The 12791-nt window shown below is 35.8% G+C and overlaps 1 protein-coding gene across 1 annotated transcript in view; it reads left to right on the forward strand.

The window, feature by feature from the left end:
- Positions 1 to 12791, forward strand: part of ADAMTS19 (ADAM metallopeptidase with thrombospondin type 1 motif 19) — a 280962-nt gene that overhangs the window by 141250 nt on the left and 126921 nt on the right. The window contains exons 9-10 of the mRNA XM_070045097.1: positions 9670 to 9810; positions 11230 to 11380. Of these exons, the coding sequence (XP_069901198.1) occupies positions 9670 to 9810; positions 11230 to 11380 (292 nt within the window). The remainder of the gene's footprint in view (positions 1 to 9669; positions 9811 to 11229; positions 11381 to 12791) is intronic.

Below are 12791 nucleotides of genomic sequence, written 5' to 3' on the forward strand. Positions count from 1 at the left end.
GACAATTCAGGAGTTTCTTTGGAACGGAGAAGTTAATGAGGCAATAAATATGCAAAGTTAGCTCCTTGAAGGCAACAAATATTTGGGGCACCTGCTAAAGTTTTAAGTAATCCCAGAGTACGAACAATGTAGATGCCTTGTAATTAATAAGGCTTTGAAATCAATGACATTTGCTTATATGCTTTGATGGAAATTTTGCCTGGGTAGAACCAAGGTAGGGCCAGGTTATAACCCACTTCTTCAGACATCTGCATTTCTGTTATTGGCATCAATATTGTTATCAGTTCTTAAGTTGAGACATCTAAAACATCTTTAACTCTTTCTAGTCTTAGCTCCTTCCATAATCAGTTGTAAAATTCTGTTCATTGGTCATCTGAAATAGTTAGCCCATCTTTCCATTCCCTCTCTGTTATTTATCCAGGCTTGGACTATTGCAATACCCACCTCAGCGGTCTCCTTGCCTCAGCACCTAATCTTTCTAATCTATCTTACTTTCATCAGATTCAGCTTCCTGAATTATGGTTCTGATCTTCAGTTCAGAAATCTTTATTGCTCCTTACCACCTAATGAATGAACTCCAAATTCCATAGCCTTAGCTTCATGACTTTTACAGATTGGTCCCAATCTATCTTTCTAACTTTATAAGCTACTTCTCTATTTCATGAATGTAAACAATCCATAATTTTCAAGCTTCATGTCTTTATTAATGCTTTTTTCTTATTCCAACTCCCAGCCCTACTGATTTATACCTTTTTCAGTTTTACTTATCCATTAAGTAAAGACAAATGTAATCCCTTTAATGGTCAAACCAAATGTAATCCTTTTTGTGAAATTAGACCTGAAAGTCCAGCTGGAAATGTATCTCCTTTTTTAACTCCCTTACACTGTTAGTTGTAACTATCACTTGTAGCTTAATTTCTAATATATACTGATTTATACTGATATTTATACACACATACACTCCCTACTAGACAGGAATCTCTATAAAAATAGGATTAGTGTCTAATACATTTTTTCTCATATTGTACCAGGTTGAGTGCATTGTATATTATAGGAACTCAAATATTTATTGTATGAATGAATAAGCATTTGTTTTAGGAATACTCACCTTTTGGACAACCATTTTGAGATTCAGGGTAGAGAGCAGTTGAGTTCCAGAAGCAGGGAAAGAGGAATTAGTTTGGGTCAAGGAATGCAATTGCCTTGACTGGAAAATATGGTTTTATGACTATAAAAATACAAATATGACAACATATTTTTCCTTTCTGGCACATGCTATTTTGATTCTTATATAAAATTAACTGTGTAGAAATACAGTAGTTAAATTATACATCAGTTATGATGAGTCTTCTTTGAAGTTTGGTTACAGGCCTGTTCAGCTGTTTCATGCACATCCTGAAGTCGTGGACTTGGAAGGGACAATTCCAGAAGTTTCAGCAATAGTACTATTTAATCTAAAATTCTGCTAATTAAATAAGAAGGTAGCATATGCTCCAGGAGGTATCCTGTAAGCTTAAATTTGGCTAATCTCTCTCAGCATCCAGAGGAGTCCCTTTTAGAAGGAAATAAAATTTTTGGCTTTCATTCTGCATTGATGCCCATCAGTATATCTACTATATCTTATAGTAAGTATATCTTGTAGTACAATATACTGATTAGATCAGTGTACAGTATCAGTATATTGATTACATCAGCATATCTTACTATAAGAAAGAGAGGATATATTCTAAAGGGAGAGTAGACAAACAGTAAGAAGTAAATAAGAAATGAAGATAAAGACAGTACATCATCTAGGACTCTTAGGATGGGAAACAGATAAAATAACAGATTACTGTAATAGACAAAAACAAATATACTCTTGTTTCTAGAAATCTGTTGCTTCTTAAAATATTCAAAATTAATTTTTCTGTAATTAATGTTCCTTGACCCACTAAAATTGGTAATAGCAACATGTAAGTTCACTGTTTCCATATTGTACGGTTTAGAATTCCATACAGCAAAAGTCACAAGTATCTTCCTCTAGTACTCACGCCTTGGTTAAGGATAGAAATTACTCAGTGGGCAGATGAGAGAAAGCATATTAAAGCAACGCAGACTTGGACTTGAATTCTTGTCATGCCAGCTACTCTCTGAATGAACTCTGGGCAAGTCAATCTGTCTTTACTAATTTTCTTCATTCCTAAATGTGGATAAGTTTTCCTTTCAAGGTTCATTGTTAGGTTGGTGATGCTCTAATTGCATGGCACATTGTTGACTCATAACACAGAATGAATAATACAGAGTGAATGAATAATAATAATAATTCATTATTAGTAGTATTATAATTATTTTTATGAATGCTTCAATGTAACAAGGAGATTTTCAGCCTCCAATGGCCATACATCTCTCTGTTCACTCAAGGAGTGCTTTTATATCCTTCAGAATTTTTACTGGATTGGCAGGAAGTATACTTATTATGGCGATTCTTTTTTTTTTTTTTCTTTTTAGATGCACTGGGTCTTTGTTGCTGCGTGCGGGTTTTCTCTAGTTGCAGTGAACGGGGACTGCTCTTCGTTGCAGTGTGGCAGTGTGAGGGCTTGTTATTGCAGAGGCTTCTCTTGTTGCGGAGCATGGGCTCTAGGCACACGGGCTCGGTAGTTGTGGCTCATGGGGCTCTAGAGCGCAGGCTCAGTACTTGTGGCGCGGGGGCTTAGTTGCTCCGCGGCATGTGGGATCTTCCCAGACCAGGGCTCGAACCCATGTTCCCTGCATTGGCAGGCGGATTCTCAACCACTGTGCCACCAGAGAAGTCGAGATTCTTGTAAGGCCACTTGCACAGTTTTTGTATTTGCTATTTTATTTAGACAGTGATACCAGTTAGAGTAATAAGTAGTTTGTCCAAGTTAATAATCAGAATGGGACGTAAGGCAGCAGAGATGCAGCAGCACCCCCATACCAGATTCTCTTCAAATGTAGGTTTGGACGTCATAGTGAGTAGGTGGAAGAGGAGAAAAATCACCCAACTAGTGAACAGCCATACAAGAATTGGCTTTCTGTTTGCATTTCTCTAATGCATTTCTCTTGGCAAATGTATGGTCTAGAGTAAGGCAAGCAACCTTCCTTGAGCAGATCATCCATAGACTTTTCAGGCTTACGGTTTCCCTAAGTCAGTAAGATGCCACATTAGTTTCAACTTTCCATCAAATGTACAGAATATTTAGTTGCTCCTGTGATTCTATATTAGTTGATAAAATCTATGTATATTTATTTATTACTATTTAAGGAATTAAAAAGAAAATATGATAATTCTTATTCTCTGAACACTTAAATTCTAGGTAGTAATACTTTGTATATATTACTTAAAATTTACCAGAAACAGAAGATAGTTCTGATATTTTTTGTGCCATATATTTGAAGGGTACAAAAGTTAAGAATCATGAGAAATATGTGCTAGAATTTATTGAAGAGTCCTTTATATGGGAAGAAGGGCTTAAAATTTAAGTTACATTTGTAAATACAAATAAGCTGTGGAAAGCATTCTGAAAGGAAGGGACTCTACAAAACAGTAGGCTGGAATTAACTGATCCAGTGGAAATTAGATTGAAATCAGTTTACAGATTATTTGAAAACAAGATAAAAAGTGTGGATTTTATCTTGTAGCTCATTGGTTCTCAGAATTTTAAGTAAGAATCATTGATAAAGTGTGTTAAAATAAAGTTTCTTAGGTCTTAGGCCTCTTTTTTTTTTTTTTTTTTTTTTTTTTTTGCGGTACGCGGGCCTCTCACTGCTGTGGCCTCTCCCATTGCGGAGCACAGGCTCCGGATGCGCAGGCTCAGTGGCCATGGCTCACGGGCCCAGCCGCTCCGCGGCATGTGGGATCTTCCCGGACCGGGGCACGAACCCGTGTCCCCTGCGTCGGCAGGTGGACTCTCAACCACTGCGCCACCAGGGAAGCCCTTAGGCCTCTTTTAATCGGTTGGGGTAGAGCTCAGGAATCTGCATTTTAACCAGCCCTTTGGTTCATTATTCATTTTTTCAGTATCGTTGCTTGCCAAGGAAAATTGAAAGATTTTACCTAGGGAACTCATTTTTGTTAATGTTTTCATAAGGAATTAAAATAATTAAATAATTGTTTAATAAGGCAAAGAGTTAAGGCCAGGTGTGAAGGGGTTATCCAGAAGTGAAGAACAACAATCCAGAAGTGAAGAAAGTCACCTCTTGTCTTGGTTGATGGAAGTAGTGTTGGAAAAGGAGGAATGGGTGGGAGAGCTTTATGGAACGTAGAAGGACAGGATCCAGGCATCTTTTAGCTGCATGAGGGCAAGGGATGGAGTGTTCCAGCCCCAGTATATGATAAACTCCTTGAGGGTAAAAACTGGATCTTACTCATTTTTACGACCCCAACTCAGTACAGTGCCTAGCACTTAGTGTGTTCTTAACAAGTATTTGTTGAATTGCTAGATAAAACTGTCGTGTAACACACAGCAAAGTCAAAAGGAATCTCCTTTTGTACCCCTACTTTATTTTTTGACCTCTGATTTTTTATCTTGATGCTGACTTACTTTCCATTGCCTCTTGACTTACCAGTGGAAGTACATATTTGTTTTGTGCAAAGTGAAATGATTTAAAATATAAAAAGTAATGAAAATGTCTCATATTTCTTAATGTTGGGCTTTTTTCCATGAGTACACAGGAGTGAAGTTACATCAAATCAGATATAGCCACTGAATGGTATGAAATTACGTGTCATTTGTGATAGTTTGTTTCCTTTTATAAATTAATTTTTTCTATATAATATGTGGCTTTTAGTGGAAAATAAGATATTGTGACAAAATGTTTAATGTATTCAGCACAAAAAAGTGCTGAAGATCCCACATGCCGCGGAGCAACTAAGCCCCCGCGCCACAAGTACTGAGCCTGCGCTCTCTTAAAATATGACTGTTTACAAATTGGATCCTTTCCAAATTATCCAAAAAATGTGAGTGAATTCATAAATGTTCTCTTCTCTGACTCTTTAAACATCAAAAGGGACCATCTTCAAAATCCAAATGCTTCTCCAGCTTTCCGCAGGATATCACAAAACTTCCTGGCAGAGACTTTTAAACAAGTTGAGAAGTTTTATAAGATAAAAATATTTTCTCAGTTGACTTGACAACCATGTACAATGTTAGTGGAGAGTTTATTTGCCCAAGGCTCTTTGTCAAAGTGAATTTAAACTGAGATTATTAAAATGTAGCTCAGTTGCACAGTGTGAGGAGAGGTGTTGCTAATGTCTTACTTCGAGAATGTTTTCCACACAGTGCATGCGACTTGGTTATGGGACTGTATGTGTGAAGGTGCGTTTCTGCTAACAGAGAGGAGACACTTAAAATTATTCAGAAAATAAACCTTATATGTCAATGGATACTTTTGATCTATAGTTTGGTGATTTAACGTTCACTTCTTTTGACCCATCAGACTGCCTGGGTCTGAGTCACAGCTCTGCTATTAACCTCAGCACCTTCCTAATCTGTAAGATAGAAGTCATGATAACAGAAACATTCTGGGGGTATTGTGAGGATTAAATGATATCATCATTGTAAATGATTAACATAGTGACTGGCGCAAATAAAGGTTCACAGTTGTTTTATTTCAAATCTGTAGGATCAGTACTAGGCAGTGTCTCCTGATAGTTCCAGATGTGTGGTTATAAAAAAAAAAGCCCTGTCCCAATTTAATGATAACTTCTGTTACAAGTTAAATAGCTTTAGGAAAATTTAACTAATGGTAAACAATGCTTGTATCACCAGATCTCTCCATGGCTGTAGCTAATTTCTTACATGAGAATCAGGATCCCAAAAGGAAAATGATCATCTGCTTGAGAAGTTGTAATCTTCCCAATTTGGAAAATAACATTACACTGCTTTGGGAAAATGTCCAAATTGCTAAATCTTGGAAGGAGTCCCTCTCCTTCTCTCAAATGGACACATTATTTAAGAAGTTTTATTATTTCTGAAAAAGACCAGTTGCCTTTCAAAAATAATAGCATTTGTGTATGGTTTGAAAGACTGCACCACCACAGATGGGAGAGTTGAGTATGTTCCACATGGCAAGTGGCTGTTGTTATAACAGGGTCACCCGGCAATGTGTGCTGCAGCCAGAATCCCTGGGGGAGGTGAGACAGTGATGCAGGCAGGGGCGGCATTGGAACCGTACAGTCAGTGCATTAGGCGTCTTTATCAATCTGGGAGATTGTGGCATATTTACAATTTCTTATTTTAATTTAACATCCAGACAAAGTAACTTCTTGCCATTATTATTTACTTGGCTTTTCTTAAATCCCCACTTTCATGAAAGTCAGCCAATACAGCAGATTGCCTTTAATGATGGTTATCTCTGTGTTTTTTTGACAAATTAGAGAGAGAGGATAAAACTTCTCTCATTTACTGCCCCAGTTTAAAAAAAAAAAAAAAAAAAGGGTTATGGGTTCCTGCTATATTGCAGGCACTGTGCCAGGCATTTTATATCATCCTCATGTAACCTTCACAACCAGTCAGAAAAGTATATTTAACAGATGAGGAAACTGAGGCACATTTATTCCTTTATTATTATTTAAATTGCCTCTGGTCACATGAATAAGGGGGAGGCACATGATTCAAATCTAACTCCTACGTCTTTCACTCTAGCCCTCAGTAAGTGAATTGGCCCCTACCTACTCCATATCATGTCTTACTTTTTCTCTTTATCTTCAAAGTATGAAAACATTTTTCTTCCTGTTCTCTCTGTCAGTCATTCTATTAATATGTATTGATACAAACCCTTTTTAAGGACATTAGTTAGACGAGGAAAGAGAAATATGGTGTATCATATAGGTGAATTTTTGTAACACTAAAAGTGAAGGATGATATTCAACAGTATATTTTAAATTTTATTTATATAATTTCCATAATCTTCAAGTTAGCAAACATAGTGAACTTTTAATTCATTACTCTTCTTCATAAATTAATTAATTCCATCTATATCATTTTCTTCTTTCAAAAACATTAAATCTAACCATTTTGATTTAAATCTTTAGTTTATTTAACCAAAAAATGTAGTTCAATAGTCTTGAAAATTTTCATTTTCATGTGAGAAAATATAGGTAGTATAGTTGTAATTTCCTTTAGCAACTTCTATAACAATATTCTTTTATTAGTATTTTAAAATATCATATATATATTCCTGTTCACAAAATTTTTATGAAAGACTATTTATTATCTAGATCATTACACAATGAGAAAAGGGAGCATTGGACTATCTTGCCATCATCTCAAACTTAACATGTGCAAAACCAAGCTTTCCTCTTTCTACTTCTTCAGTATTAACTCTCTCACAAACAGTTATTTTAATGTCCTCATTATGAGAATTCATAGGAGATTATATGCAACTTTTACTGAAATAGAAGTGATTCTGTTGGGTTGCCCAAAAAGTTCATTCATATTTTCCCATAACCTCTTGCAGAAAACCCGAACGAACTTTTTGGCCAACCCAAATACATGCTGACTTGGTTCAACATTTAAATACCATTTATAGAGTATGGTTCCCATATGCCAGGATCTTAGAGCAATGAGTAAGTTCCTATCCTCAAGAAACTGGAGAGATAACCAAGAGTAAAAACATAGAGTACAATGTAGAAAATACTGTAGTAATGTTGTTCACAGAATCCTGTGTTGGGAAAACAGAGACAGTACCCGTAGGTGAGGTGGGAGTTTAGTAAAAGAAAACCTCGTGAAAGTAATCTACGTGAATCTTGAAGATCAAGTAGAATTTATCCAGGGAAAGGTGTTGAAGGCAAGGCACTTTGGATAGGGTCAGGGAGGGAATGGACTTCAGTGGTTAGTCACATGATTCTAGAGCCAGACTCCTCAATTCAAACATCACTACTTTCCACTTTCTTGTTGTATGACCTTGGGAAAGTTACTTCTCATCAGAAGAACGGGTATTATATTATTATAATAATAGTTCCTACCTCATAGAATTGTTTAATTCAAGCTTATAAGCCCCTTTTTTATGGTATATGACACAGAGAAAATGCAAGAGAATAAGGAACAACATAATGTTTGGGAAACTACAGATCATTTGCTCTTGCTGAAAAGAAATGCAATAAATGGCTTGGAAGAAGATTAAGAAACTGTGTACCATGTTAAGGAGCTGGAAATTCCTATATAGGTAATGGAAAAGCAGATGAAAGGCAGCCCGATTGTGTTTTTAAATAGATCTTACTGGAGCAGGGCAGGAGGAAAAGGGAGAATGTTGCCAAAGATTAGAAGCACAGAACCCACTCAGAATGCCATAGTAATTTTCAGGATTAAATATTTTTATAATCCTCTTTAATAGTAACAGAAGGAATTGAAAGGAAATAACAGTTGAAGGAAATATTTAGAAAGTAGATTAGCAGGGCTTGCCCCTAACAATTAGTAAACAATTGGGTGATAATTTGGGAGAGGAAGGAATAAATGATGACCTGAAGATTCTTGGGCTAGCAAAGGCACACAAAAGAGAACAAGTGAGAAAAAGAATTCAGGAGTACAGAGAGGTTTGAAAGAGAAAATATTAAGGGTAGCTTTTAGACATACTGAATTTAACAGTCTTCTAATACGTCCATCAGAAGATAAGTCAGAGTTTTAGAACAGAGTTACAACTTGGAGCAACAGATTCAGGATTCAGTAGAAAAGATGAAGATGGCCGAGAGTGTTCAGGTTTCCCAGGGACAGTTTGTGTTTTATGATGAGTAGAGGAAGACTATCTCGTGAAGCACTTGAGGAAAAATAATACTTTAATGTGTTTTCGGATTTGATAAAAGGAATGAATAAAGGATCTTTAGGCAAGAGCAAGAATCTAGTGTGATTGAATAGAAACCACTTCTATGTGCTTCATACCTGCTACTATGTCAAAAATATATCTATAGATTATTTTGATACAGGTGAACTAAGCGTGTTATTTACTAGATTGATTGGGAGAATGTTTTTTACTAAGTGAAAACATTGACCTTTAATATAGACCATAAAATTTTAAAAATAAATCAGTCTGAAATCTAATGTTATGTTGACCTTTAAAACTAATTTCTCGGGACTTCCCTGGCAGTCCAGTGGTTAAGACTTTACCTTCCAATGCAGGGAGTGTGGGTTCGATCCCTGGTTAGGGAGCTAAGATCCCACATGCCTCGTGGCCAAAATCCAAAACATAAAATAGAAACAATATTATAACAAATTCAATAAAGACTTTAAAAATGGTCCACATCAAAAAAAAATTTTTTAAAAAAACAAACTAATTTCTCTCTGAATAGACCAGTGGTTGCCAAGGGGAAGGGAGGGTGTGGGAGGGGTAGAGTGGGAGTTTGGGGTTAGCAGATGCAAACTGTTAGATATAGAATGGATAAACAACAAGGTCCTACTGTATAGCAGAGGGAACTGTATTCCATATCCTGTGATAAACCATAATGGAAAAGAATATGAAAATGAATGTGTATATATATAACTGAGTCACTTTGCTGTACAGCAGTAATTAACACAACATTGTGATTCAACTCTACTTCAATAAAAAAGAAAATAAAAATAAAAACGAATTTCTCTCCCATTATTTTAATTATTTAGCTGTTGTTTAATTGCAAGTATAATAACAGGTTAAAAATATCTATCTAATGTAATTTTTAAATTTTATATTCCAAATCAGCATGGGGATTAATCATGACAATGACCACCCATCATGTGCTGATGGTCTTCATATCATGTCTGGTGAATGGATTAAAGGACAAAATCTCGGTGATGTCTCGTGGTCCCGATGTAGCAAGGAAGATTTGGAAAGATTTCTAAGGTACTGAGGTCACTAGCTGTTGCTGTGTCATGAATGTGTATGTGTGCCTGCTTCCTCTACCAACCTGGGAGGGTGGTGTGGCAGAGGGGAACAGCCACCAGATTAGGAATCAAGGTGCTGGGATCCACTCCTGGTTCTCCACTGACTCATGGTGCGGACTGGGACATATTATTTAACCCACTTGTTTCTTAGTTTCCACACTTTCAAACAAGAGGATGGGCAAGGTGATTTGTAAGGTTGAAAGTTATTATAATGATAAAAAATCTTTCATAATATTTAATTGCCTCTTCAAAATTTCTCAGTGGAAACATTTTCATTGTTCATCCCTCTATATCTGTTGCTATAAAGAACCTCTTTAACAAAAGCTCCACCTTTCCACTGTGGTAGTTCTGTACTCTGAATCTTTTTTCATTAATGTCGATGCATAGTTTTCACCATTATAATAGTCCTTGATTCTCCTCTTTTCAACCTTCAGCTTTGGTAATACGTAGCTTCTGCCTGGTTGGAAAAGGAAATGAAAAAAAGTATTACTGTTCTAATTTTCATGTTAAAGCCGTGTTCTTTACTTTTTCCTTCAGTAATAGAAGGGGAAGATGAAACAGTACCAATAGATGTTATGTAAAGTCCCAATTAGTGAGTGAGAGATGCTTAAAGTATCCAAAAGTCTAAGTAAGAAATATAGGAACATCTAACTAGCTAAATTCACTACACAAATTTATTTTTCCATGCCATTTAAATTGTCAAGCTAATTTTTTGTCAAATGAATATTAAAATCTACTAAAATATATTTATTACATTACTATAACTCTTTCCAGAAATATGTGCAGTAGAGTCTGGGCATTCTCTTTGTCACTGCAATGGTAAGCCCCTCAGTAGGCCCTAATGAGTGCAGGATTTTGTGTAGTTGTCTTCTCATGAATCAGAACTATGATAAAATTAAATTTTACCCCATAAATGGAAGTTGTAGTACAATGTCAAGTAGAAAAATATTCACACTATTAATAGTCACTTGAGAATGTTTTCCATAGATTCCTTAAATCCCAGAATATAGTTGATTTCTTACCTTCATACATTACTTTTGGACAAGTTACTCTCTGACCTTCTTCATCTTACAAATATGTAAAATAATAACCACCTCACAGTGTTATGTAGATTAGCTGAGTTAATCCATATGAAAGATCTTTAAAAACAAAAAGTCCTGTTAATTTGAACTTTTTTATTATTAGGTTTATCATAATAATTATAAACAAATGATTCTCATACATGGGATAATTTCTATGAGCATTCAATAGAAGAGCCTATAAATAAAAGTAAGAACATATTTTAGTAGTATCGAAATGTTTCCTGTTGCTATGTTAACTAATTATAACAACTTTTTGCATTTAACTCAAAATGTTACACATATCTGCATATCGCCAGGTCAAAGGCCAGTAACTGCTTGCTACAGACAAATCCCCAGAGTGTCAATTCCGTGATGGTTCCCTCCAAATTGCCAGAGATGACATACACTGCTGACGAGCAGTGTCAGATTCTCTTTGGGCCATTGGCTTCCTTTTGTCAAGAGATGCAGGTAAGAGTTGTATCCAGGTAGGATTTTTTTTAAGTGTATGTTCACATCCATTATTTAGAAGTATTGATTGGAGGAGGGGAAGATGACTTTATTTTAGAGTTTGTGGCTTCAAAGCATCCCAGTATTGGAAAGAAGGATTTTCTAAGAAAAGGTTTCTGCATTTTCCCCCTAACATTTTGAAAGTGATAGAAATAGGTGTCGGTATTTAATTAAAGCCAGGAAGGAATGACCCAAGAATTTCTACTTCAAAAATGGCACTGAAGTCAGAAAAGTCTTTGCATTATGCCAGTTCGTTGCTTTTGTTTTAAATCTCTTACTTGCTTACATGGTAGGTAACCGGGTGAAAATGTCATAAAAATGATATATGAACATGTAATTTTGGAGGAAGGATTATATCTTGTAACTCTGAAAATAAATTGTTAAAAATATGTTCTATAGGAATAAAAATTAGAGAGTACATTTCTAAATAGTTAAACTAAAGGAAAAGGGTAAACGTCTGATGGTGAACTAAGCAGTGTCTTTATATTAGTATTCAGTCACTAGTTACTCTGAGAGGCCAATTGTCCCATTCTAGAAAAATCTAAAATCTGAAAGATTGAGCAAAATGACCTTCATAATTGATGTAAGAATTTAGCTCTATTTACCCTTCCTTTTTTCTTTTCTTCTGTCTTCCTGAAGCTCATCCCCTAGCTGCCCATTTCTTCCTACCTCTTTCCAATACACATACTCACGCACACTTTGTATTTCAGGCTTCAACTGATATTCATGCTTAGAGTGAATTGAGAGCTGTATTTCACTGTACCTAAGTTTCTGTGATTGCCTCAAAGGAGTTTGGCTTTGTTGAAGATAATGCTGTCTTGGATTACTGGCAGAATAATTAAAATTCATTATAAGGAAAATGTTATACAGCATTATGACATATGCTCTCTCTGCTTCGTTGTTCTTATCAAAGGAGTTATTCACTTGTTTGTTACTTTCCTCTTATTAATTTCCCACCCTAGTGTGTAAGCTCCAGGAGGGCAGAGTGTTTCTCCAGCACCTAGTCCAATGGCTAGCACATGGTAGGCACTCAGTGAATATTTGACTTAAGATTAAAATAAGTGAATGTATGAAGAAGTTGGAGCTCCATTAAATGTGAAAGAATATATAGACTGTAATACTCATCTGGCAATATTAGACCTCAAGAGGAACTGATACAGGTGTGTGATTGTGACTGGACACCCAAGGGTTCACATGTGGCAGACCAATGGATCCTTGGAGCTTAGCATTGGGTGTGATAATTACAGCAGTAGCCAGGTTGACTTTGTATTATCTGTCCTAATACCTCTCTGATCTCATCTACCAATCTTGTTCAATCTACTCTCATCTCCAAGGACTTTTAGACAATCAAAAATTGGGTCACAATCTTCTT

Source organism: Globicephala melas, chromosome 3, assembly GCF_963455315.2.
Source record: "Globicephala melas chromosome 3, mGloMel1.2, whole genome shotgun sequence".
Lineage (NCBI taxonomy): Eukaryota > Metazoa > Chordata > Mammalia > Artiodactyla > Delphinidae > Globicephala > Globicephala melas.